Below are 26,613 nucleotides of genomic sequence, written 5' to 3' on the forward strand. Positions count from 1 at the left end.
TACTTTAGCCTTTGCTGCGAAATCCCATACACTCTTTGCGAGGAAGGACAGCCTTGGTTGGGGGGTGTTTATGGGGAGAGCAAAGTGGATGGTGCATATGTGAAATACCTCTCCCCAGATGCTCCTCCAATCCTAAGCTCTTATTATCCTATATGCATATTCATAAGGGATGGCCTCAGCCCTGCTCTGTAAATGGGTCAGAAGCAGGAAATAGAGGCCAGTGCAGGCAGCAAAGACCAAGGGATAGGAGACTCAAAGCTAGCACACATCTGAGTCCTCATGGATGGGAGGATGGTAAGAAGGGATGGGGTGAGAATGGATTGGGGGCACTGGGGCTGGGGCGGGTGTTTGTTCCTACATTGCAGATTTGAAAACTCAGGCCCAATAAGATCAGATTAGAGAACGTTGGGGTGGGTGGTTGAAGAAGTCAGAGCCTGCTTTCTTTGGGAACTAGAGAGTTGAGCATCTGTCTGGGCTGAGTGATGGACATAGGGCAATGGACCAAATGACTCCTACATGTTTCTTTCAAGGGACATGGTTTACATGGCATTGGGTGGAAGAGCAGAATCCTAATTCCAACCCTCCAGTAAGACTTACAGTGGTTAGGTGACTTGCCAGTATCACATAGCTGCTGACTTTGACCTTGCTTTTGGGGGTGTGAGAGACAGAGCTATTCTGGCCCCATGCAGGAGATTCAAGGCTGGGAGTAAAGGCCGATGGGCTGGCCAGGGTACCAAGAAATGAAACTCTTTATCTATGTCCTCATTTCATCTCCTCAGTAGTCCCCCGAGATATCTGGGGCAAAATATCTTATCTTTATTTTACAGATGAGAAGCATGAGGCTGAGAGAGGAGGAGTCACCAGGACCCAGCCACACAGTGAGTGACGCCCTCCATGCCTGGCATGTGAGAGCCCAGCTGGCCTTGGTCTTGGGCAGGCAGGAGGCCAGGACGGTGGCAGCACATTACCTTGCTCTGAAAAATGTTAGCCTGAAGCCAGAGTGGCTGTCCCTTTACACATGCAGTCAGCTTAATCCCTTGTTCCTTGCAGATAACTGATTATTTCTTAGAATACTTTCTCAGATGCTCATGCTGGCTCTGTGATATTGAACAGAATAGCCCTCCCTATTTCAGGGAAGGGATGGATGGATGCCCTTTGTGGGGTAAAGTGGCCCCCCAAGGATGGCATAGGGCATGGGGCATAGGGCATGTTCTGTGGTGGAACAGGAATCCCAGGGGTCACTCTTCTTGGTCTTGGGTGCTTTCTCCTGTTCCAAGTCATGGATAGGGAGGGGATGTGGAATGAAAAATTCAACTCTTGGAGCAGAAGTGTCCAAGGGAGCTGGCCCTGGGATGGGAGCATGTGAGGAGGGCTCACTTCAGACTGCTCGGTGGTATTTCAGTGTAAAGGTTTTCCGTGCAGAAGATGACCATGTAGGGGCTGCTTTTGGATCAGAATGTCAGTCACAGCAAAAGGAGGAAAGTGGACTTACGGTACAAGTTCAGACATTCATCCAGCAAGCATTCACTGCCTGACTGTGCCATGCCCTGTACTGTGCTCCGGGCAGGAGAGGGGGTGGCCAGAGAGCAGACCGTTCTTGGGTGGGTCACAGTCTCCTAAAGGCCTTGGGCTAGGCAAGGACTGAAATATTACTGGACGGAAGAATAGGAAGACTAGGTATTGTCACCTGCACTTTTCCAAGGGAAGCAGTAGGACATCAGGATGAAAGTCAGGCCGGTTGGCCCTCCAGCTCTGCTTCTTCTGAGCTGTGTAGCCTCAAGCAACAGTAACAACAACCACAGTGATCACAGTCCATGTTTATTCAATGCATGGTTTAGGTTTAGCGTGTCACTACTTCTTTGTGCCTTGGTTTCCTCATCTGTAAACTGAAGTGAGTGTGGAATTAATCAACTTCTCAGGGCTGTTGTGGGGCTGAAATGGTACCATGGGGGAAAGTTGGGCATGTGCCTGGGTTGTTTGTGAGGCCATAAGGGAGGCCCATGTTGTTTGGAAGCTTGGGGGAATCACAAGGATGTTTGTTTCTAATGGAGGCAGGTAGTGGGTTGCGGGTGATGGTGGTGGCTCTCTTCACTGAGAGGTATGGCATGTGGGCAAGCTTCAAAGGGGAGAAAGAGGTATAAGGAGAAGGACCTTCAAGAGGAGGGCATCTGCCAGGTGCAGTGCCTCACATCTGGAATCCCAGCACTTTGGGAGGCCAAGGCAGGAGGATTGCTTAAGCCCAGGAGTTCGAGACCAGCCTGGGCAACATAAGGAGATCTCATCTCTACAAAAAAATTTTTTTAAAAAATTAGCCAGGCATAGTAGTACGCATTGGTGGTCCCAGCTACTTGAGAGGCTGAGTGGGGAGGTCCTGAGGTCCAGGAGTTTGAAGCTGCAGTGAGCCATGATTGGGCCATTGTGTTCCAGCTTGAGTGACAGTGAGACCCTGTCTCAAAAAATAAATAAAATAAAAAAGAGGGGGGCATTGTGTGGGCAAAAGTGCGGAGGAGGGAAAGTGTAGGGTGTGTTTGTGGAACAGTCCTCGTGCAAGTAATGGCTAAGCCTGGCGCCCAGTGAATCACCCAAGAATGCAGTGAACCCAGCTCTTCGGCCCTGGGGCCAGCTTCGAGGCATAGAGCCTTCTTTCCCTAACATTATCTTGTCCAGAGGTGGCTGAGGACAGGGCTGAAGGGAGAGTAATTACAGAGCCCTACTTCTGGGTCTCTCACACCTACCCCTGGAGAGCCATCTGTCAGGAATGTGGCCGCCCCTCCCTGCCTTCTGACATCCTTAGCGAGGGACCAGAGTTTGGGCATCCCTAGGGAGTGATAAGCCACCAAGCACGGGTGGCTGTGGGGAGTGTGTGGCTCCCAGCAGGCTACTGGAAGTCAGTGGAGTTTGAAGAACAGATGGAGAGAAGGGAGGATGCGTTTAGAGTGAGAGGCTGGGGTCTTAGAAGAAGCAGTAGGTGGGCATGGTGGCATGCACATGTAGTCCCAGCTACTCAGGAGCCTGAAGCAGGAGGATCACTTGAGCCCAGGAGCTCAAGGCTGCAGTGAGCTATGATTGCACCACTGCACTCCAGGCGGGGTGACAGGGCAAGACCCTGTCTCTTAAAAAAGAAGAGTAAAACAGTGAACGATAGGAGCTTACATTTGTCAAGCATCTACCATGTTTTGTAACCACCCTGTGAGGTATGTATCCTCACTTTACAGACCGGGAAACTGAGGCTCAGAGAGGTGCAGTGACTTGCAGAAGTTTCTTTATCCAATCATTCAGCATTCAACTTCAGCACCTACATATTGAGCAGAGGCTCTGCGCCAAGCACTGAGGATTTAGCGGTGACCACCTCTTGGCTTCTGTCCTCAAGGGTGACAGTGTCCTGAGGTCGCACGGGCTCAAACCGAGGTCGATTTCCGAATGCTCGCTTTGGAGCAGGATGTGAGCCCGGGCCAGGGTTGGGTCAGGTTGCGCGGCTCGCGTGACCGCAGGAATTTCCGACCGCCCTTTTCCCCTAGGGTTCAGCCCCATGCACCTGCCCCAGGTGAGTCCGGGGAGGCCCCGAGCGCCTCCGGAAAGCGTCGAGTAGCTTCGGCAGGTGGGGCGGGGCCGAGGCGGGGCGGGGCCGGGGCCGGGGAGGGGCCAGGCCCCGCGCCCGGATCCGGAGGTCCGCGCCCCGCGCCCCGCGCCCCACGCCGGGCGCCCGAAGCCGCCGCCATGGGGGCCTGCCTGGGAGCCTGCTCCCTGCTCAGCTGCGTGAGTCCCGACCGCGGCGCCTGCCCGCGCGCGACGCCCGTTCCTGCTGCGGGCCCGCACTTTCTTCTGTTCTGCTCCGAGTAGTTTCTTCTTTTTCCTTCCTGCGAACTTGACTTTCTGGGCCGGCGCCCCGCCTGCTAGCCCTCCCGGGACTTCTCTCGGCACGTCGATCCCGCTGCCCCCGTCCCCCTGCCCGTCCCCGGCCGGCGGGCGCCGGGCAGCTGCGGTCCCGGATCGGGTTTCCGCGGGGGAGGAGGGGGGCGGCGCGGGGAGGAGGGGGGCGGCGCGGGCGGGAGGGGAGTGCCCTCGGCAGGCGCCCTCCGGGACCTGGGGAGACCGAGCTTGGAGCCCGGGGTCGGGGCAGCTGTGCGGGCCCTCGTCGCCCACCTGGGGCGGTCCTTGGGGTGGCCTCTGTCGCGGTCCCGGACGCCCTGGTGCCGCGCGTGGTCGGCCGTGCCGGTCGTCCTGGCGAGTGCCCCGCCCGACCCCTCTGGCCGCCTGCCCGTCAGTCTGTCTGTTTTTGTCGCTCGGGCCCGGCCTGTCAGTTCGTATTTGTCTGGTGCGTGTCTCCGTCCGTCGTTCGTCCGACTGTCTTTGTCCGCCTGCTGTCTTCCATCCGGCTGTCCGTCCGTCCCTCAGTCTCTCTGCGGCTCCGTCGGCAGTCCTCAGTCTGGCTCGCGCTGCCTCTCAGCCACTTCCCCAGCTCGCCCGGGACCCTCTGGGCCCCGCGCGGAGACTGGGATGGGAGGGGAGGGAGCCCGGGACTTTCTTAGCCGCCCGCGAGTGAGGCGGGTGCGGGTCGTCACGGACCACCGGGCGGACTCTGGGTTGGGAAAACGGAATCGAGGGAGGTGCGGGTGTGCGCGGGGAGTGACCAGTCGCGGGTTCGGGACCCGGGGGGGTGCGGCCAGCCTCTGTTCTGTGACTGCAGCCGCAGAAGGGAGGGGCTCCAGCCAGACCCCGGCTGGGAGGCCCGTTCCCACTTCCTTTTCCCCAGCCCCCTCTCCTTCCCTCTTTCCCTCATTAAATCTGAGGTTCATTCAGGCAGCCTCCTCCCCCTCTGGCCCCACACAAAGAGGCCCTGAGAGGGAGAAGGGGCTCCAGCGGCTGCTGAATCTCAGTACTCGCTTTCCTTTGTCCCTGACGGGTGCGTGTGTGTGTGTGTGTGTGTGTGTGTGTGAGAGAGAGAGAGAGAGAGAGAGAGAGACAGAGAGAGAGAGAGACAGAGAGAGACAGAGAGAGAGAGAGAGAAGAGGGGGTGTAGGGGAGAGCTTGGGGTCTAGGGTCTAGAGATTTACTTCACAGCCATTTTCTGAGAATGAGATCAGCATAGACAGCACAGAGAGACTAGAGAGCCTCTTGCCTCACTGGGCGTCCATTTCCCGTGTGTGTGTGTGTGTGTGTGTGTGTGTGCGGGTGCGTGTGCAGGAGGAGGAATCAAGCTGGTGCCTGAAATCCCTCCCAGCCCAAAGAATTCAAGGTTTAGGCCAGGTCTCTGCCCGCATGGTTTGCTTCCTGGTGAGGGAGGCAGTGCTTTCACAGTGGACCTGATTTCCATCTGGTTGCACCAGGTGGGACACAGGCCCTCCTGGGCTGGCCTGGGGGTGTTGAGGGGCAGCCTGCCAGCCAGCCATGTGTGCCTTGGTCTCCCCATCTGTCAGTCGAGGACGGTCACAGGGCCTTTCTCACAATGCTGTTGGGAGATCAAACAGCTCCTGGCACATCGTGAGTGCTCCCTGTGGAAATTATTGCTAACATCAAGGAAAGGTGGGTGGAGAATTCCATTTGGAGACAATGCAAAGCCAAGTGCCGGTGCCTGAGTCACAGCATTCTACAATGCTGAGAGCAGACAGGTCTGCTCAAACCGTCTGTTTACAGATGAGAAGACTGCACCCAGAGAAGTTTGCTGACTTGCCTAAGGTTGCCCAGGGAAAGGACTGAGAACTGCATAGTTAGGATCAACGTCTGATTCCTGGTCCAGGCCTCTGCCCACACCTTCTTTCCCTTCCCCGCATCCTGGCTACTTGAGGCACAGGGTTGGTCCAGGGTAGAATTGGGAGGTAACTTAGGGAGTAATGTCAGCAAGGGGACTGCCCCTCCCTTCAATGCCATCCCCTTGGGGTTCTGGCCTTTGACATTTACTGAGGTTCTGGCCTCTAACATTTACTGAGCCAGGTACTGTTCCAAGCCCCTCACATGCCATCTCACTGGTTCACCCCGCCTCCTCCACCCTGTGACATGTTAGCCCATTTTACGGATAACTATCCCAACACGCAGCATGGAGCTGTCCAGCAGTGGCCCAGGCCCCACAGTGTAGTGAGCCCTGGTGTGTGTGTGTGTATATATATATAAAAACTCCTTTCATTTAATCCTCACAAAGACCCCACTGGGGTAGTTCATAATTGTTCCCATTTTACGGATGAGGAAACTGGCTCAGAGAGTGAAGGTGACTTCTCCATAGCCACACAGCATTAAGTGGTGCAGTTGGACACTACTGGACACCAGTACCATCCTGTTGTAGTGAAGAGTTGCTATGCAGGAGTGAAGTTCTATGAGGGGTTTCTGGGCAACTTTAGGGGGACATTTTTGCGTGGATGGGTCAGTGGAGGAAGACTTGTACTCTCCCAGCTGTGACTTATCTGCTGATTGTGCCTCTGAGCACTGGAACTGGGCTGAAGGTGAACTAGGCTAAAGGTGGGTCCTGCCTTGCATGCGGAAGTAAGATGGTTACACAGGGGATGGAGCCACCAAGCCCGCACATGATGACTCAGCCAGTCTGCAAATATTTCGGGAGGGTCTCGTACATCCTAGGGAGTGTGAAATGCCTGTGGGTCAGACCACTGCACTTAGATCCTAGCTTTGCCTCTTCTCATCTCTGTGACTGTGGGCAGTCATGTGGCCCATCCCCTTGTCTGGAAGGTAGAGAGAACAATGGTGTCTATCCCTTAGCCTGTTGTGAGGATTAAATGGGACTGAGCTTAGCACAGCTGCATATTTAGCATGAAGCTGGCATGCAGCGCCCAGTCCAAAAACACCCCACAGTGGTACAAGACTCAAGACCACATGCAAGGAAGGGCTGAAGCCAGTGAGACCCAGGGCTGCCTAAATGTAGAGCCTGGGCTCTGAGCCACTATACTCTCCTGCCCCAGGAGACCATTTTACAGATGACGAAACTGAGTCCCAGGGAGGGGAGGAGAGACAGACTACAAGTTGTGGACAAGCCAGCATTAGGACTTGCATTCTTGGCACTGCATGGGGGAAGTAAGTGTACCTTGGGACATTTCTGGCTGACCTCTGCTGTGTTTTGACTAGTCCTGGGTGGCTCAGCCAGTTACAGAGCTGTTCACAAAGGCAGCAAGCTGCATTCTTACTGGGGCCAGTTTTGTATTTTTTAATTGTGACGAAATATATGTTAAGAAGTTTACCCTTTTAACCTTTTATTTTAGTCTTTAAGGAGTTTGTAATTTATTTTATTTTACTTTATATATTTTCATGAGACGAAGTCTTGCTCTGTTGCCTGGAATGAAGTACAGTGGCACCATCCTGGTTCACTGCAACCTCTGGCTTCCGGGTTCAAGTGATTCTCTCGCCTCAGCCTCCTGAGTAACTGGAATTACCGGTGTGTGCCACCATACCCATCAAAATATTGTATTTTTAGTAGAGATGGAGTTTCACCATATTGGCCAGACTGGTCTTGAACTCCCGACCTCAAGTTATCTGCCCACCTTGGCCTCTCAAAGTATTAGGATTACAGGTGTAAGGCATTGTGCCAGGCCTGTAATTTATTTTAGAAGACATGTATATTAAAATGGAGATCTAGGCCAGGTGTGGTGGTGCACATCTGTAATCTCAGCACTTTGGGAGGCCAAGGCGGGTGCATCACCTGAGGTCAGGAGTTCAAGACCAGCCTGGCCAACATGGTGAAACCCTATCTCTAATAAAAATACAAAAGTTAGCCAGGCATGGTGGCGGGTGCCTGTAATCTCAGATACTCAAGAGGCTGAGGCAGGAGAATCGCTTGAGCCTGGGAGGCGGAGGTTGCAGTGAGCCGAGACTGTTCCATTGTACTCCAGCTCGGGCAACAGGGTGAGACTCTATCAAAAATAATAATAAAAGCCGGGTGCAGTGGCTCACGCCTGTAACCCGAGCACTTTGGGAGGCTGAGGTGGGTGGATCACCTGAGGTCGGGAGTTGGAAACCAGCCTGACCAACATGAAGTAACTCCATCTCTACTAAAAATACAAACATAGCTGGGTGTGGTGGCACACGCCTGTAGTCCCAGCTACTCGGGAGGCTGAGACAGGAGAATCACTTGAACCCGAGAGGCAGAGACTGCAGTGAGCCAAGATCGTGCCATTGCACTCCAGCCTGGGCAAAAAGACTGAAACTTTGTCTCAAAAAAAATAAAAATAAAATAAAATGGAGCTCAAATAAATACAACCCTAATAAAAATTAATCCCAAATGAATGGCATTGTCAGAAGGAGTAGTGCCAGCTAAGGCACACAGTAACTCTAGAAGGTCTTACTGTCAGCCCTCATCTGGGTTATTGAAAACAGCCCCTGACTCTCCTCTCTCCCTCCTCTCTGAAAGATACCACACATCACCCCCTTGACCTTTCTTTTTGTGGTCAAAGTGATGTTTCTAAAATGCAAATCTGCTGTCATTCCTCTTTTCGCAATCATTCCCCACTGCTTTCAGGTTGAAGTCCAGAATCCCTGGCCTGGTGTACAGGACGCTGGCCGCCACCTCCATGACCTCTCCAGCTTCTCTCACCCTTTCAGCTCCCCTGAAAATAGTGTCCCTGTAGCTCTGCGTGTGTCATTCTCTTTGCTGGGACTGCCCTTCTCCCCTCTTCACCTGGCTGACTTCCTGCTCTTCTTTAAAAACTCCATGCCCCCTCTTTTTTAAAAACATTGAGGAAAAAGATGCATAACATAAAATGTACCGTTTTAACAATTTTTAAGTGTAGCTTTAAGTATATTGACATTGTTATGCAGTCATCACCACCACCCTTCTGCAGAACCTTTTAATCTTTCCAGACTGAAACTCCCACTAACCAGTAATTCCCCAGCCCCTGGCAACCACCATTCCACCACCTTTTGCTTTTTTTTTTTTTTTAACATGATTTTTTTCTTTTTTTTTAAAGACGGGGTTTCACCATGTTGGTCAGGCTGGTCTTGAACTCCCGATCTCAGGTGATCCGCCCGCCTTGGTCTCCAAAGTGCTTGGATTACAGGCGTGAGCCGCCATGCCCGGCCCCCACCACCTTTTTCTATGAGTTTGGCTACTTTCTCCATCTAAGTGGAGTCATACAATATTTGTTCTTTGGTGTCTGGCTTATTTCACTTTGCGTAGTGCCCTGAGGGTTCATCCTTGTGTCAGAATTTCATTCCCCCCCTTTTTTTTTGGAGATGGAGTTCTGCCCTGTCACCCAGGCTGGAATGCAGTAGCGCAATCTCTGCTCACTGCAATCTCCACCTCTGGGGTTCAAGCAATTCTCTTGCCTCAGCCCCCGGAGTAGCTGGGACTACAGGCACACACCACCATACCCAGCTAATTTTTCTGTATTTTTAGTAGAGACAGGCTTTCACCATGTTGGCCAGGCTGGTCTTGAACTCCTGACCTCAGGTGATCCTCCTTCCTTGGCTTCCCAAAGTGCTGGGATTACAGATGTGAGCCCCCACACTCAGCCTCATTCCTTTTTAAGAACGAATAATATTCCATTGTATGGATATGTGTATGCTACATTTTGTTTGTCCATTCATCTCATCCACCAATGGACATCTAGTTTGTTTTTACCTGATGGCTACTGTGAATAATTCTGCTATGAACATGGGTGTTTAAATATCTGAGTCCCTGCTTCATTTCTTTTGGATATATATCAGAAGTGGAGGGCCGCTTTTATTTTATTTTATTTGAGACGAAGTCTTGCTCTGTCACCCAGGCTGGAGTGCAGTGGCGCTATTTGGCTCACTGCAACTTCTGCCTCCCAGGTTCAAGCAAGTCTCCTGCTTCAACCTCCTGAGTAGCTGGGATTGTAGGTGCACACCACCATGCCTGGCTAACTTTTATATTTTTAGTAGAAACGGATTTCACCATGTTGGCAGAGTGGTCTCAAACTCCTGACCTCAAGTAATCTGCCAGTGTCAGCCTCTCAAAGTTCTATGATTACAGGCATGAGGCACCACACCCAGACGGCCAGCTTGTTTTAAACAGAAAAATTCAAAACTGTCACCCAGCCCTCAGCTGCCTCCCCTACCCACCTAGCACCCCATGAGTGGTTCTAAGAACTTCTGTCCCTGGCTCTAAGGACAACCAGGAGACAATGTGAATGACTGACTCAGTGACAGCCTATTCACATAATGCCAAATCACTCACAGCTCCAGAGCCATCTGCCTTGCCTTGAGAGGTAGTCAGCTCTGTCATTGGCAGTGTGCAAGCAGCAGAGGATGGCCAGATGCTTCTAGGTGGTTCTTCACTGGAAAGAGAATGGATTGGTTGAATGCCAAGGAACCTTGTAGCTGCAGGACTCTAAGGCTTGGGGCTTCTTAAATCCTGACTTCTCCATTCCGAGAACCTGGGCTGGTGCCAAGATTCAGCCACTGTAAGTGTTCCAGGGCTTCTCCGATGCTGCCCTTGAGTGCATCCGCAGGGAGAGCGGAGTGGTTGTAATTGCACTGCGGGAACAGCCTTACAGTCAGCCATCCTTTCACACGCATCACGAGCGTTATTCCATGTTGCTCTAGAGCCAGGGGCTTCATCTTTCTGCCTCTGTAGCATTCCGTGGAGTGAAAGGCTGTCCCCAGGTGTTAGACATTTAGGTTATTGGTAGTTTCTTAAGACTCCAATAGGCTCACAAAACCTAAAGCTTATTTAAGTTTTTTCTTTATATAAAATCTTTATTTTTATATTTGTAAATTCAACTTAATGGAAGTATTATTTATATACAATTAAATATACGCAAGTTAAGTGTTACCTACATGTTTGCCCCATTCAGCAGAGAAATCCCTTTTATGGAGAACCATGATATATTGATGGGTGTTTTGTTATTTTCAGTTTTCCCCCAGTGGCTGGGGATGGTGGCTCATGCCTATAATCCCAGCACTTTGGGAGGCCAAGGTGGAGGATCCCTTGAGCCCAGAGTTCAAGACCAACCTGGGCAACATGAGAAAACCCTGTCTCTATCAAAAAATACAAAAATTAGCTGGGTGTGGTGGTATGCACCTGTGGTCCCAGCTACTTGGGAGGCTGAGGTAGGAAGATCGCTTGAAGCCAGGAGGTTGAGGCTGCAGTGAGCTGAGGTCACACCACTGCACTCCAGCCTGGGTGACAGAGCCAGACCCTTTCTTGGGGAAAAAAACAAAAAACAAAAAGCCAGAAAACTCAAAACAAAAATTAGCTGGTACCTGTGGTCCCAGCTACTCCGGAAGCTGAGGTGGGAGGATTGCTTGAGCCCCGGAGGTAGAGGTTGCAGTGAGCTGAGTTGGCACCACTGCACTCTAGCCTGGGTGACAGAACGAGACCCTGTCTCAAAACAAAATTTCTCTTCCTCTATTATTTTCCTATTATGATCAGTGGCACAATTAATTTCTGTGTTTGTGTCTATTTGTACATATCTGCCCTTACTCCCATGGTCTGGCATTTCTGTAGGAAGATATATGTGTGTGTGTATATATATATATATATATATATATATATATATATATAAAATGACGTTTTGGTTAAATGGAAGAGGTTCTTGTAGGAGCTGGAGCCATTCTGGGGTGGGGTGAATGGACCAAGGCGGATGACCATTTCCAAGAATGATCTGGAAGCAGTGTGTGTTTTTGTCTTTGACCTGGTCTCTCTGGCTGCTGATCAAGCCCTTGGAAATCCTGAGGTTTCAGGCATCAGGAACACCTGGATTTTGAGCTTTAGGAACCAGAGTGAGCTGAAAGGCCAAGCTCCCTGAAAGTGGAACAGCTTTCTTGTGTCTCAGATTGAAATTAAATGGTAACAAGCCAGAGTCAGGACCTGAAGGAGCACCCGGGCACCTGGCTCCTGAGATCAGTACCCACTGGCCTCCCTTGGCTTTCTGGTCTTGGAGGGATTTTTGTTTTCATCACTGGGATGTATTTAAATTAAATGAGAGGACCATTAGTGAATTAACGAGCTGGGACCTAGAGTGGTCCTGTGGGCAGCCTGACCCTTGATGCACACAGATCTGAATTTGCATCCCAGCTCCTCAGCTTACTTGCTGTGTGACCTTGGTCATGTCACCTCTCTGTCTCAGTTTTCCCATTTGTAAATGGAAAATTATAACACAATTTATAGCATCAGTGAAGCTTAATGTAGATAAAGTGCTTGTCACAGTGCCTGGGCTTGAGTAACCCTTCATAAATGGTAGCTGTCACTAATACTACTTGAATCTCATTGTTGTTATCAACTTGCTGTGTGATCTCTGATAAGTTTCTTAACCCCTCTGGTCTCAATTTCCACATCTGTAAAATGGGACTAAATTACCTGCTCTATCTGATGACCAGAATGTTCTTTATGGCAGGGGTCCCCAACGCCTCAGCCGTGGGCCAGTACCTATCCATGGACTATCAAGAACTGGGCCATGCCGGGCGCAGAGGCTCATGCCTATAATCCCAGCACTTTGGGAAGCCGAGGTGGGCGGATCACAAGGTCAGGAGATCGAGACCATCCTGGCCAACATAGTGAAACCCCAGCTGTAAAAATAAAAAATAAAAAGAACTGGGCCACACAACAGGAGGCAAGCAGCGGGTGACCAAGAATGACAGCCTGAGCTCCGTCTCAATCAGATCAGTGGCAGCATTAGATTCTCATAGGAGTGCGAACCCTATTGTGAACTGTACATGCCAGGGATCCAAGTTGTGTGCTCCTTATGAGAATCTAATGCCTGATGATCTGAGGTGGAACAGTTTCATCCCAAACCATATCTGCCCCCTGCTACTACCCTGCTGCCATCTGTGGAAAAAGTGTCTTCTCTGAAACTGGTTTCTGGTGCCAGAAAGGTTTGGGACCACTGCATTATGGCCTATGAAACATTTTTCAGGCTTTTCTTATCTCCTCACCCATCAACAGCCATGAAGAGGAGGCAGCTCCTGGGGTAACAGCTGCAAGATGTAACCAGAAGTTGCTGGACAGGTGGACTGTTTCCATTTAGACCACGAGGAATAGTTTTGTTTCCGAAGCATTTTGTTTAGCATCTGTGTGAGCGAGAGACAGGCGAGAAGGGGCAGGGTAAGAGAGGAGGCAGCTGCCCCCAGCAGGGTGTGCTGTGTGCCCTGTGACTAGTCCAGAAAGAAGGGCAGAGGAGGTCACAGGATCAACAGGCCCCTGCCAGTCTGCTCTCTGCAAAGCTGATCTTTCAATTCCTGACCCTTGGCTCCATCCCCTCGAGTGGGTGCCCACTGCCCTTAGGATGAAAACCAGGGTCTTGTTTCTGGCTGCTGGTGCCTATGTGGTCCTGCCTTACCAGCCTGTCTGACCTCACACTCACTCACTGCGGACTGCCTGCTCAACAAGCTTTGGCCACGAGGCCCTTCTTTCTATTTCTCAAATGCCCAGCCCCTACCTGCCCCAGAGCCACCTGCCTAGAACTTTCTTTCCTCCCTTTGGTCTGGCAGTGTCTCCTTATCCCTCTGCTCTGAGCTTATTATTTTATTTTAAAGTATTTCTTTTTGAAAGTCTAAGTGCAGTGGCTCACACCTGTAATTCCAGCACTTTGGGAGGCCGAGGCGGGTGGATTGCTTGAGCCCAGGAGTTTGGGACCAGTCTGGGAACTGTGGTGAAACTCCAGCTCTACAAAAAGAAAACAAAAACAAAAACAAAAATTAGCCAGGCATGGTGGTATGTGCTTGTAGTCCCAGCTACTCGGGAGGCTGAGGTGGGAGGATGGCTTGAGCCAAGGAGGCAGAGGTTGTAGTGAGCTGAGATTGTGCCACTGCACTCCAGCCTGGGTGACAGGGCAAGACCCTGTCTCAGAAAAAAAGAAAAATCCCTTTTAAAAGACACAGTCTCACTATGTTGCCCAGGCTGTTGTCCAGCTCCTGGGCCTAAGCGATCCCCCTGCCTTGGCATCCCAAAATGCTGGGATTATAGGTGTGAGCCACCATGCCTGGCCTGCTCTCAGCTTAAATGTCACTTCTTCAAGGAGAGCTGCCCTGACATGCCACCCTCAATCAAACCTAGTCTGCGTTGGCACTCTTCTGGCAGTGAGTGCGTGTCCTTCTTAGCGCTTGCCACGAGTCAGTAATGATTTGTTTAGTGTTTTTCCTGTTTGTGTAAGCTCCAGGAGGGCGGGGCCTATGTCTCTTGCTCTCCAGGCTCTTAAATGCCTGGTTGAGGAATAGGGGCTGTTTGGGCGAAGACAGAGGTGTTTAGATGTGGGGCCTGTTTCCTCAAACGCTGGGCTGTGGACTGGGCTCCCAGGAGGGTGAGTTTCCTTTTCAGGTGGGGCATAGTGTGGCATCACCAGCCTCTGAATGGTTTCAGCCAGCCCAGGGGAAGGGCTGACCGCAACTGGGGCAGAGGACTCTGGCGAGGGAAAAGGTTAGACCGCCACCTGCTGTCTAATGCTGGTATAGCCTCAGAACCGAAAATCATTCCGTTCGTCCAACTGATGTTTATTATGCACTATTTTTTTTTTTTTTTTTTTTTTTTTTAAGACGGAGTTTCACTCATGTTACCCAGGCTGGAGTGCAATGGCTCGATCTCGGCTCACCGCAACCTCAGCCTCCTGGGTTCAGGCAATTCTCCTGCCTCAGCCTCCTGAGTAGCTGGGATTACAGGCACGTGCCACCATGCCCAGCTGATTTTTTGTATTTTTTTAGTAGAGACGGGGTTTCACCATGTTGACCAGGATGGTCTCGATCTCTTGACCTCGTGATCCACCCGCCTCGGCCTCCCAAAGTGCTGGGATTACAGGCTTGAGCCACCGTGCCCGGCCTATTATGCACTATTATGCTGTTTTCTGTGGTCGTAACATGTGACTGGTACCATGACAAACACATCATATTCCTTCAACAGATAGCCCCTAAGCTCCTACTGTGTGACAGGCACAGTTCCAATTTCTAGGAATACCACAATGAACAAAACACAAAAATCCCTGCCCTGCTAGAAAGTGGAAGTCAACAAACAAAAGTAAAACATAAAGCCTGGCCGACCGCGGGAAGTCCTGCAGGGAAAAACTAAGGGGGGTGGGGAAAGGGAGCCTGAGGGGGCTACAGGTTGGAATTTCTCTTTCATTGTCACAACTGGTATGTGAGGAGTACATACCACTAGGATTCTGGTGTTACGGAAGAGGACGCTGAGGTACAGAGAGGTTGAGTGAGTTGTATAAGGTCACAAAGGTAATCGGTGACAGCTGGCCTTGTGATGTTTTTTTAAACCACTCTCCCTTCCTGTAAGTAAGAAACAGTGTGATCTCGGCTGGCTCTCTCTCTCTCTCTCAAGGCACAGGATCACTTGAAAGAGACCCAGGTTTGAATCTGGGTTCTGTGGTTACTGGCTGTGTAGCCCTATATGACCCAGCCTCCCTCTTGGGCCTGAAAGTTCAGTGGGCTGGTGTCTGGGGAACACTGTGCTCCTGCTCAGCACGGTACAGATGCGCTGAGCTCTGGGCAGGTGGTGGGAGCCACGAGCTTGGGCCGGGAAGGGGAGAGGGGAGAATGATGGTCCTGTCCCACAGGCGTCCTGCCTCTGTGGCTCTGCCCCCTGCATCCTGTGCAGCTGCTGCCCTGCCAGCCGCAACTCCACCGTGAGCCGCCTCATCTTCACATTCTTCCTCTTCCTGGGGGTGCTGGTGTCCATCATTATGCTGAGCCCGGGCGTGGAGAGTCAGCTCTACAAGGTGAGCACCCCAGGTCCGGCAGCCTCCAGTGAGGGGCCTTAGCTGCTCCAGGCTAAAGGGCCCAGGCTTGGGGTCACAGCTCATCCAGAAGAGGAGGCAGGGGTGTTTGGGTGCACTGAAGATCTGAGGTTGGAAATGAGGGGAGGAGGGCTTGAACCTCACAGGGGTATTCTTTCTCTTAGGCCACAGTCTCCTTGGAAAATCTTATTCATCAAGATTGCCCCCCTAGACACCAGCCTAGGGGGTGCTTTTCTCCCCTTTAGTGCTCAAGCTCAAGTTGGGGCTCCTAACTCTCCCCTTCATCTTAGTTTCTTACTGCCTGGCACAGACCGGGGGGGCGTGGGCATCATCATGGTGATTTATACACATTTTAGTGTGTATAAAGATAAGACTCCCTGGGGAGCTTGTAGAAATGTAGATTCTCAGTCCACACCATGGGAGAGGGGCCTCAGAACCCCTGTTTCCCTAAGCATCTCAGGTGGTTCTGATGTAGGTGGTGAGTGGAGAACACTTTGGGAAACCCTGCTTTAGACAGCGCAATAGTTACTGAGGCTGTGGGAAATAAACAGATAGTAACAAGCTGTAACTGGGAAGTCCCTCCCAGGGCTTCAGCCCCAGAGAGAGCTAGGAGTGGAGGTGGAGGCAGTGGAGGCACAGGTGGGGGGCTCCAGCTCCCCTCCCTGCCTGGCCCAGTCCCTCCTGGGAGAGCCTCTTTCCTGGACAGTCTTGGCAGAGCAGGGCTCTGGTTTATAAAGGGAGCTGCCAGGGTTCTGTGAGGGGTGGGGCCCTGACGCTGCTCTGTCTGTCTCCACAGCTGCCCTGGGTATGTGAGGAGGGGGCTGGGATCCCCACCGCCTTGCAGGGCTACATCGACTGCGGCTCCCTGCTTGGCTACCGCGCGGTCTACCGCATGTGCTTCGCCACGGCAGCCTTTTTCTTCTTTTTCACCCTGCTCATGCTCTGTGTGAGAAGCAGCCGGGACCCCCGGGCTGCCATCCAGAACGGGTGAGAGAGGGGTCCCTGCCGGCACCCTGGGACCTTCCCCCAGTGCCTTCCCCACTCCTCTGCCTGTCCAGGGATCTGCAGACCCTACCCTCAGGCTCAGGAGCCATGGGAGGGCACAGCATGGAGAATGGCTCTTTGAGTTATATCCATTTCTCAGACGGAGAGTAAGGCTCAGAAAGGTCGGCAGTAAGCCTCAGGCCCCGCAGCACTTCAGTGACACAGCTGGGGCTGGACCTGGGTGACCACCTGCACTGCTGCGTGGTCCTCCCTCCTGCCCCTTAGGGCTTTTCCCAGGGCCAGGAGAGACCTATGCCCATGAGACCATCAGAAAGCCCACCCTCGTCGTTCCTGACATCTGCTCTTCGTGGGTGGGGGCTCTGGGGCCAGGCCCAGTCTGGCTTCCAGTTTCCCTGCCTGTACTCAGCTTCCTTGTCCATCCCCTACCCCCTCTATAGGTTTTGGTTCTTTAAGTTCCTGATCCTCGTGGGCATCACCGTGGGTGCCTTCTACATCCCTGATGGCTCCTTCTCCAACAGTAGGCGGGTTTGGCAGGAGGCATGGGGGGCTGTGGGGAGGGAGGTGGGGCGTCAGGTTGGAGGAATGTGGTGGGGCTGCTCTTTGCTGGGGCACACAGAGCCCAGGGTGCTGGCTGGGTCCAGCGTCATTCCCCACCTGTGAGATAGCACTGTGATGCTTGGCTACACGGCCTTTGTGCAACCCAGGAGAAGAGGGAGCCCTCCTTACCTGACCCATATCCTGCCCTCTGTGTGTGTCTGTGCATAGCTAGGGGCTCCCTGAGGGCAGGGACTCTGTTCTTCTCAGTGTCCCCGGTGCAGGGCGTAGCAGAAACACTCGTTGAATGAGTAGATGTGAGAGAGGGACCCCCCTCCCCTCACTCTCCTCTCCCCACCTAGTCTGGTTCTACTTCGGCGTCGTGGGCTCCTTCCTCTTCATCCTCATCCAGCTGGTGCTGCTCATTGACTTCGCACACTCCTGGAACCAGCTGTGGCTCGGCAAGGCTGAGGAGTGTGACTCTCGTGCCTGGTATGCAGGTCAGTGCTGCCACCCTGCTTCTATGCGGGGACTCCAGCCAGGGCAGGGTTGGGGCTACCTGAGGAATTGAGGGTCCCTGAAGCTAGATAAAACTGGGGGGCATCTTGAGTAGCCACTGCCTTAGGGCAAGATTCCAGCTGTCCCAGGCAGATGGGGGGGGGTGGCCTCTGATCCTGGGGTGACTTCCTGGGGATCTGAGGAGAGCTGACCTGGAGAGGCCTTGGGGGTTCTTGTTTGGGGGTTCCTACAGGGTGGGCCACGCACAGCCAGCAGTGTGTGAAGCCCTTTTGGTGGTGCCCAGGCTGAACTTCAAGTGACACCTGGTCCCTGAAACCCCAGTAGCAGGGTGAGTCCCTGGTTCTCTTCCAGTTCTGAACACATCGAGAAGAAAGGCTCACCTGGGTGCTGGCTTTCTGCCTCGTTCAGTTTTTGCAAGGCTGTTTTGAGTTCACTGTATTTATTGTTACAGTTCCCTTAATACAAGGTAGCAAATGAAGCATCTTAGCTCAGGGTGGGGCAATGACTCATAAAGGTGTTGGTGAAAGGCAGTGACGTCATTCCTTAGATGGGGAAACTGAGACCTGGAGAGGGGAGAGCTGCCAACAAGGCCTCTCGAGGGAGTGGGGGTCCCTGTGCCTCCTGCCCCCTGCCTACTCTCTCACCACCCCTCTGGCCCAGGCCTCTTCTTCTTCACCATCCTCTTCTACTCGCTGTCAATCATGGCTGTGGCGCTGATGTTCATCTACTACACCGAGCCCAGCACCTGCCACGAGGGCAAGATCTTCATCAGCCTCAACCTCACCCTCTGCATCTGCATGTCCATTGCTGCTGTCCTGCCCAAGGTCCAGGTGAGCCTGCCTGTCCCTCCCTGGCCCCTTGGTGGGTGGGACTTCTTGTAGGATCCTGAGTCCTGGGGCTAGCTTCCTTGTCCAACCCTCCACCCCCTCGTGTATGTGGGCTCCCAGGTCAGCTTCCCCAGGTGAGTCATGGCTCTCACGGTTGCATGCTGGGTGTCTTTAGGAAGTGCCCTAACCTCTCTCTGCCTCTCAAATGTCAAACGAGGAAAGTGCCCCTAACCTCTCTCTGCCTCTCAAATATCAAACGAGGATAATAAGACCTCCTATTGGAGTTATTCTCAGGACTGAGATCCTATTTGTAAACACTCCATGCCTGGCCTGTAGGTTTCCTGCAGACGTTAGCTATTATTACAGTTATTATGTTGTCCTTTTTGTTTCTGTGCAAATCAGGGGAACATTAGGGGGAGTCCAGGAGTGGTGGTTCCTAGACACCTCCAGAAGTAGTGTAGGAAGGTACAATTTCACCTTTCCAATCCAAGACCATCTGGAATAATGGGCGGGAGCTCCCAGAGGAACTGCTGGTTCTTTAGAAAGTACTATTGGAGCCCCTCATGAGTCCCGTGGTGCTTTGCAGTTTGAGATCTCAGCACAACAGTGGCTTCAGGGGGCTTAGGTAGTCTTTGGGGGTCTTTAGCAGAAAAGCTGGGAACCTCCCTTCTGGTCAGAGCCTCATTTCCCAGTAAGAAAAGTTGAACCTCAGAGAAAGTGATGTCTGTGTCCCAGGTCACACAGCAGTCAGTATTTATTGAGCAAATACCTCCTGAGCACCTCCTGTGTACAAGGCCCTCTTCTAGATGTTGGGGACGTGGCTGTGAGGACGGGGAGGAGGAATAATGATGAGAGCCAGTTAGTGGCCTCTGACATGTTATTTGATCCTCACACCATCCTCATCCTCACTTTACAGATGAGTAAACGAAGGCTTGGAGAAGAGGGCTAGCCAAGGTCACACGGGCAGCTGGGTTTTGAACCCAGGCAGGCTGTCTCCAGAGCCTGTGTCTGTGTGCTTTTTTTTTTTTTTTTTTTTTGAGCTAGGGTCTGGCTCTGTTACCCAGGCTGGAGTGCAGTAGCGCAATCTTGACTCACTGCAACCTCCACTTCCCAGGTTCAAGCAATTCTTGTGCTTCAGTCTCCCAAGTAGTCAGTGGTCTGCCCATCTTGGCCTCCCAAAGTACTGGGATTATAGGCGTGAGCCATCACGCCTAGCCCAAATTTGTTTTTGTTTTTGTTTTTTGAGACAGAGTCTTGCTCTGTCACCTAGGCTGGGGTGTAGTGGTGTGATCTCAGCTCACTGCAACCAACGTCCTCCTCCCAGGCACAAGTGATTCTCATGCCTCAGCTTCCCCAGTAGTTGGGATTACAGGCTCCCACCACCACATTCAGCTAATTTTTTTATTTTTAGTAGAGACAGGGTTTTGCCATATTGGCCAGGCTGGTCTTGAACTTCTGACTTCAAACAACCTGCCTACCTCAGCCTGCCAAAGTGCTGAGATTATAGGCATAAGCTGCCATCCCCAGCCGCCTGTGCTCTTAATCACAGAGGGCCATGTCTTCAAGTGCTCGTGTTGTTGAGGGGTGGGGAAGGACAGGCAATAGGGGACTAGGCCCAGTGAGGTCATTTTAGGTAAATTGTGTGATATGGACCATGAGAGAGGGTGTGGGCTGAAAGGTGGGTGGCTGGCAGGTGCAGGGCTGTCATAGTCAGGGTTCCCAGGGCTCGGTGGGAGTCCTGTCTGAATACTAAAGAGGGGCTACCTGTGCAGAGCTGGGAAGGAATATGTCAGGGCGAGGGAGAGGCGGGGCAGGCTCTCCTGATAGAGAGCAGGGAAGAGGGGGGCAGCGGGCCAGGTGGAGATGAAGACAGGGGCAACCAGGGAGGCTTGAATTCAGAGTGTGATGACATGGGTTTTCAGCAGGAGAAGAGGTTGGGTAATCTGAGGGGTGTTAAGAGAAAGAGGAATTAGCACTCAGCCTTTGTTCAGTGGCCCAGTTGGTGTTTTCCCTAAGTGGGGTGTGGTGGGGCATCCTAGGTGGGTGGGAGTTTCTGAGGTCCCTTGGCTGGTGTGAGTGCACTGGGTGGGCGGGGTGTCTCTGGTCGGGCAGGGGTCTTACCAGTGAACGGCTCTTGCAGAACGCCCAGCCCAACTCGGGTCTGCTGCAGGCCTCGGTCGTCATGCTCTACACCATGTTTGTCACCTGGTTGGCCCTATCCAGTGTCCCTGGTGAGTATGGGCCCAGGCTCGACGAGGTCTGGCCTCGTTCCTGGGCCAGCATCGGCCTGCTGTGGGGCTGGGGACCCTCACAGGTGGCAGGGACATCCCAGCCCCAGCCCATTCTGAGACTCAGTTCTCCCATGAGATGGGAGGGCCCTGTCTGTTCTGGAGTTGTCTCTTTGCCCTGTGACTGCTGAGTGCTCAGTTGCTGGGACTTGGGTGGTTGGTTGTGTGTCTGTCTATTTGGGCTGGCTCTCTGGCCATCCTCGGGGCCACTTGGCTACCTAGGCCTGGCCTGCATGGGCTGAGGATGATTGTGCTTCCATCCCCAGAACAGAAATGCAACCCCCACTTGCCAACCCAGCTGGGCAATGAGACGTTCCTGGCTGACCCCGAGGGCTATCAGACCCAGTGGTGGGATGCCCCGAGCATTGTGGGCCTCATCATCTTCCTTCTGTGCACCCTCTTCATCAGGTATGGCTGGGTCTGGATTCTGGGGAGGGATCGATCATGACTGGGGGCCCTGAGCCGGAAGTGAGGGGAGGATGTGGGAGCCAGGATACCAAGCTGGAAGGTGCTCTTAGCATGCAGTGTGTCCAGCTCTTGTATTGTGCGGGAGGGGAAACTGAGTTCCTCAGAGGGCGTGACATGAGTGGGCAGCAAAGCCAGGTGTGACTTTGCTTCCAGGCTTACAGCCCTTTTCTGCATACTGGGCCAGCTCAGCTGGGTGCAGACAGCTGTGGGGTCAGAGAAGGAGCATGGACTGGAGTCAGTGGGTCCAGGCTCTGTTTTTTACCTGCTGTGTGCCTTGGGATAAGTGGCTTAACCTTTCTGAGCTCCTGTTTTGTCCTCAGTAACAAGCGGATGACAGCCTCCATTGTGGTGGATGTGGCTGTGACCCCACACTCTCTCCTGAGACAAGGCAGCTCATGCTGAAGGTCGCATAGTGGCACTTTTCAAAGGGGTATCTTAGTAGGTGCTTATCCATGTGGTCTCTGCAGCCAGACTGCCTGCATTCGAGCCTGGCCTTGCCACTTCCTCACTGTGTGATCTTGGGCAAACCCCCCCCCAAAAAAAAAAACCACAAAAACCTCTCTAAGCCTCACTTTCCTTATCTGCAAAATAGAGATAAAATAGTACCTCCCTCATTGGATTGTTGGAAGAGCCATAGATGAATCCATATGTGTAAAACACTTAGAAAGGGGCCAGGTGTGGTGGCTCATATCTGTAATCCCAGCACTTTGGGAGGTCAAGGTGGGAGGATCTCTTGGGCCCAGGAGTTTGAGACAAGCCTGGGCAACATAGTGAGACCCTATCTCTTTTAAAAAATTAACAAACCAAAACAAAAACACTTAGGAACTTGGCAAGTAGTAAGTTATTTGTCATCCAAACACTTTGGCAGGCTGAGGCAGGGGGATTGCTTGGGCCCAGGAGATCAAAGCCAGCCTGGGCAACATAGCGTCTCTACAAAAAAAAGATTTTTTAATTAGCCAGGCATGGTGGTATGCACCTGTTGTCCCAGTGATTCAGGAGGCTGAGGTGGGAGGATCGCTTGAGTCCGGGAGTTTGCCAAATAAGTGTCGCATATTATTGTGAACATTTGCATATTTGTATATTAGTATGAACATAATATTGTGAACATTTGCACAACTAGGTAGCTGTGAGTGGCCGTTCTTATGAGTCACTAGATTATAATAGGTTTAATTATTGTTTACACTGAATCCGGCAGACCCTGAGTTTGCCTCCCTGTGGCCCTGCATTTCTCTAAGCGCCACTTTCCATCTGCTTTTAACTCTAGAGGAAATCTTGGCTCTGCTCCTCTGGTCTCCCCATCCATCCACCCCAGTTCCAACAGCACCCCTGCCTCTGGGCCCCTGGGCTAGAACATTTTAAGTCTCTTTCACGTTTTGCTCTGTTTTGGCGTTTTTCAAAACATTTTCTCCAATTCAATTCTGTACAGTTCATAAACATCTGTCTTCTTTATCATGTTTGATTCCTTTTCAAGCTGGAAACGCCTGAATTACCTCTGCCTTTTCTTTTCTCTTTTCTTTTCTTTTTCCCTTCCCTCCCCTCCCCTCCTCTCCCCTTTCTTCCCCTCCCTTCTCCTCTCACTGTAGCCTTAAACTTCCAGGCTCAAGCGATCCTCCCACCTCAGCCTCCTGAGTCACTGGGATTACAGGTGCATGCCACCATGCCCAGCTACTTAAAAACCTTTTTTTTTTTTTTTCTGTAAAGGCACTATGTTGCCCAGGCTGGCCTTGAACTCCTGGGCCCAAGCAGTTCTCCTGCCTCAGCCTATCAAAGTGTTTGGATTACAGGGGTACATCACTCCTGGCCTGATTACCTTCATTTTACAGACAGGGAACCTGAGACCCAAGGAGGAGGCCATGAGCTCATGGTGGCTGGTGGCCAAGGAGCTTGGCACTTTCCCTGCCCCTGGTTCTCTATCCCTTCCCCTCCCTGACCTGGCACAGCTGTGCTTCCTGCTGCTTCCATACCCACAGCTCCCTGGCACCTGCACTGCTGAGAGCCCAGGGGCACAGGTCTGTTCTTAGCACGGTTCTCACAGCACAGGCAGCAAAGAAGCATATACAAACCATGAGGGCTGGGCCCTCTGCATGTGAGCCCAGTGTGGGCTCACATGCAGAGATATCCATACGATATTCGGTGGTTAGGGCCCATGGGAGCGCAGCAAGGAGTGATTTCTCAGTTTGCTGGGAGGGGGCTGAAATCCAGCTCTCCATTATTTTTTTTTTTTGAAATGCATGTTGGCTTTTCAAAAACTTTATGTCTCAAACTATCAAATTCTGTTAAAAACATCAAAGCTCATCACAGAAAAGCAATGGCATACAATCATTACTGTTGTTCTTTTCTTTTTTTAGTGTAAGCATGAAGGAAAGGGCCGCCATTGGTAAAATCACCTGACACTAATAAAATGGAAACTGAAAATTAATGACAAACGAGCACAATTAATTATTAACATTCTTAGTGGATGTAGGACCTGGTACGGTGCTTTGTAGCATTAGGTACTCAACCCGTGTTTATGGAAACGGCAAAGGAACTGTCATAACCATAGTGCTATTTATTGAATTTATATTCCGTGCCAAGCACTATGCTGGAGACTTTACGCCACTATTCCACCCAGTCCTCCCAGGAGCCCTCTAAAGGAGGTACCATTATCCCTGATTTCACAGATGAGGAATCAGAGGCTCAGAGAGGTTAAGTGTGTTGCTCAAGGTCACACAGAAAATGGGAGTCTGGTAGGCGTAGAGCTGAGAGGCAAAGCCGTTTGTTAACCCCTGGGCCCAGTAACCGGGTCACTGGCCTACGAGGCTCTGGGACCACTTGTGTCCAATGTTATGACCAATGCCAAGTCTATCCATTTGCCCGCCTTCCTCCCTCCCCTGCAGTCTTCGTTCCTCAGACCACCGGCAGGTGAACAGCCTGATGCAGACCGAGGAGTGCCCACCCATGCTACAGGCCACGCAGCAGCAGCAGCTGGCAGCCTGCGAGGGCCGGGCCTTTGACAACGAGCAGGATGGTGTCACCTACAGCTACTCCTTCTTCCACTTCTGCCTGGTGCTGGCCTCACTGCACATCATGATGACGCTCACCAACTGGTACAAGTACGTAGCCCAGTGGGGCATGGACAGAGCCTGGGGCACGGGGTGCAGGTCCGTACATCTCTCCTGCGGTCCCTCGCTGGCTTTTCCTGGTGTCTGCTGAAGGCTTGGGGGTGGGGGTGTCTACTGAGGACCCTCCACAGAGCCTGCCCCTTCCCTGCCCCAGTTTCCCCACCAGTGCCTTCATCTGCTCACCTCCTGTGCCTTCGCTAGGAGACTGAGACCCGGGGGAAGCACAGCAGCTGGGGTTGGGCCTGTGTGGGGAAGGCGGGGTTTACAAATCAGGGGTCATGGGGTCAGATTTGGGCTTCATGGTTGGAGGGTTAGGATTAGGGTGTGGAGATCCGAACCAAAGTCACAAGGTCAAGGATAGAAGTCATGAGGTCTAGGGCTGGGACTGTGGTCATTTAGAGTCACAAATGCGGTCATTTGGTTAAAGTTAAAATTGAGAGTAGGAGGCCATAAAGCCAGCATTGAAGTGGCAAGGTCAGGGAGCTAAATGACTGCAATAAGGTCAGGGGGCACCCCTGAGCTACAGGATCAAGGGTCAGAGTCAAGGGTAGCGGTCAGGACTAAGGCCAGGAGCTCCAGGGTCCCAAGTTCAGAGGCTAGGATTGAGGTCCTGGAATTCAGATTACAAGATTGGAGACCAGGAGTCAGGTCACGATCTCATGGCCTAACACTGGGCTCAAGATGGGAACTGACGTCAGGAGCTATGTCCAAGGTCAGAAGGCCAGGTGTTAAAATGTCAGAGACAGGGACCGGAGTTACAGGGGAAGAGCCAGAGTTGAAGTCAGGGGTCACACTGGGTCATAAGGCCGGGGCCAAGACGGAAGTCACAAGACTGGGAGCCAGGCTCATGGGGAAGATGGTGTGTTCCAGGCCCGGCGAGACTCGGAAGATGATTAGCACGTGGACCGCCGTGTGGGTGAAGATCTGCGCCAGCTGGGCGGGGCTGCTCCTCTACCTGTGGACCCTGGTAGCCCCGCTCCTCCTGCCCAACCGCGACTTCAGCTGAGGCAGCTCCCACAGCCTGCCACCTGGTGCCTCCTGCCACCTGGTGCCTCTGGGCTCAGAGATAGCCAACCTGCCCCCTCCCCATACCCATCAGCCAGGCTGAGCCTCCACCCCTGCCCCAGCTCCAGGACCTGCCTCTGGACCGGGCCCTCTAGTCTTAGTGCCTTCAGGGTTTGCGGAGCATCAGGCTCCCGCCGAGCCCCGCCCTCCTGCCGAGCCCCACCCTCCCACCACCCACAGGATGGGGCTGCCTCTTCCTTCCACTCCTCACTGTTGCCCATACTCAGCATCTTGGGATGAAAGGGCTCCCTTGTCCTCAGGCTCCACAGGAGCGGGGCTGCTGGAGAGAGCTGCTCAGAGCTGCTCGAGACCAGGGAGCTCCCACCGCGATGGGGCATCCAGCACTCAGGCCCTGGGCATGATGTCCCACAGGGCACCCTGCCCCCTTCCTGGACTCCGTGCCTTACTGTGTCTCTAAGACTTTGCTAATAAATAAGCCAGTATGTACCATCTTCCGTGCCCCTCACCCTCAGCACAGGGCCCCACTGCATGGGGCTAGCGTGGGGCTTGGGAATGGAATGTTAGGGCTGAGGAGGTTGGGACATCAGGGCCAGACCAGGAAGGGCCTCAAAGGCAGACAGAATGGCCTGGGCTCTGTCTTCTGGGTCAGAGGGGAGGGGGCCAACCAGGAAGGAGGGGCAGACCAGGGATTTGGGAAAGGGGGTGGGTCTAGCAGTCAGAAAAGGAGAGCTTGGAGGCAGTGGGGTCAGCAGGAGGCTGCCCCACCATCTGAGGAAGGGTGGTGAGGGCAGAGCCACGGTGAGGAGGAGGGGGCAATGACTTGGCCAGAAGACAGTCTTCAGGGCCCCTCTCACCAGGGCCTGCCTCAAGGTCCCACCCACCTCTGACCTGCCTGGAATCCTTACCACCCTTGGTACCTGCCCTGACCAGTCGAGCCCCAGGCCTTGGGGTGCTGTGGAGAGGAGCATGTGCTCTGGAGTCAGCCAGGCTGGCCCAGATCCCTCTGTACCATGGAAGCCATGGGGCTACTGTCTGGCTCCAGAAGGGTCCTTCTCTTCCCTGGGCTCTGGTTCCTCAATGCCACCCACTCCCAGGCCATTGTGAGCATCAGAGGAAGCAGCCCATGCAACCTGCCTGGCACAGCAGGTTCTTGAGAAATAACATCAGCACCCACCTCGCAAGGGCAGAGAGATGTGAGGGGGACTGACAGGCT

General features: G+C 52.8%; 1 protein-coding gene across 4 annotated transcripts; it reads left to right on the forward strand.

Moving 5' to 3' along the window:
* SERINC2 (serine incorporator 2) lies at positions 1–25,891 on the forward strand. Of its 4 annotated transcripts, XM_037738244.1 has the most exons (11): positions 1–294; positions 828–878; positions 15,453–15,614; positions 16,429–16,619; positions 17,075–17,154; positions 17,534–17,671; positions 18,351–18,520; positions 20,658–20,748; positions 21,072–21,213; positions 24,150–24,365; positions 25,245–25,891. In XM_037738244.1, exons 1-11 carry the CDS (start codon positions 280–282, stop codon positions 25,378–25,380), a joined length of 1,392 nt encoding a protein of 463 aa, XP_037594172.1. In that variant the 5' UTR covers positions 1–279; the 3' UTR covers positions 25,381–25,891. The 4 variants fall into 4 exon arrangements, with proteins under 4 accessions (XP_037594172.1, XP_037594173.1, XP_017383368.1 ...); XM_037738245.1 differs by lacking the exons at positions 1–294; positions 828–878 and adding an exon at positions 3,177–3,194 and having other exon boundaries at positions 25,245–25,889; XM_017527879.2 differs by lacking the exons at positions 1–294; positions 828–878 and adding an exon at positions 3,568–3,756 and having other exon boundaries at positions 25,245–25,889.
* Positions 25,892–26,613: the final 722 nt, after the last annotated feature.

Source organism: Cebus imitator, unplaced genomic scaffold (assembly GCF_001604975.1).
Source record: "Cebus imitator isolate Cc_AM_T3 unplaced genomic scaffold, Cebus_imitator-1.0 Scaffold51, whole genome shotgun sequence".
Taxonomy (NCBI): Eukaryota; Metazoa; Chordata; class Mammalia; order Primates; family Cebidae; genus Cebus; species Cebus imitator.

Coding starts and splice junctions, on each gene's coding strand:
- SERINC2 (XM_037738244.1), top strand. Junction 18,521..20,657: donor CTGTCCTGCCCAAGGTCCAG/GTGAGCCTGCCT, acceptor CGGCTCTTGCAG/AACGCCCAGCCCAACTCGGG. Junction 21,214..24,149: donor CTGTGCACCCTCTTCATCAG/GTATGGCTGGGT, acceptor CCTCCCCTGCAG/TCTTCGTTCCTCAGACCACC.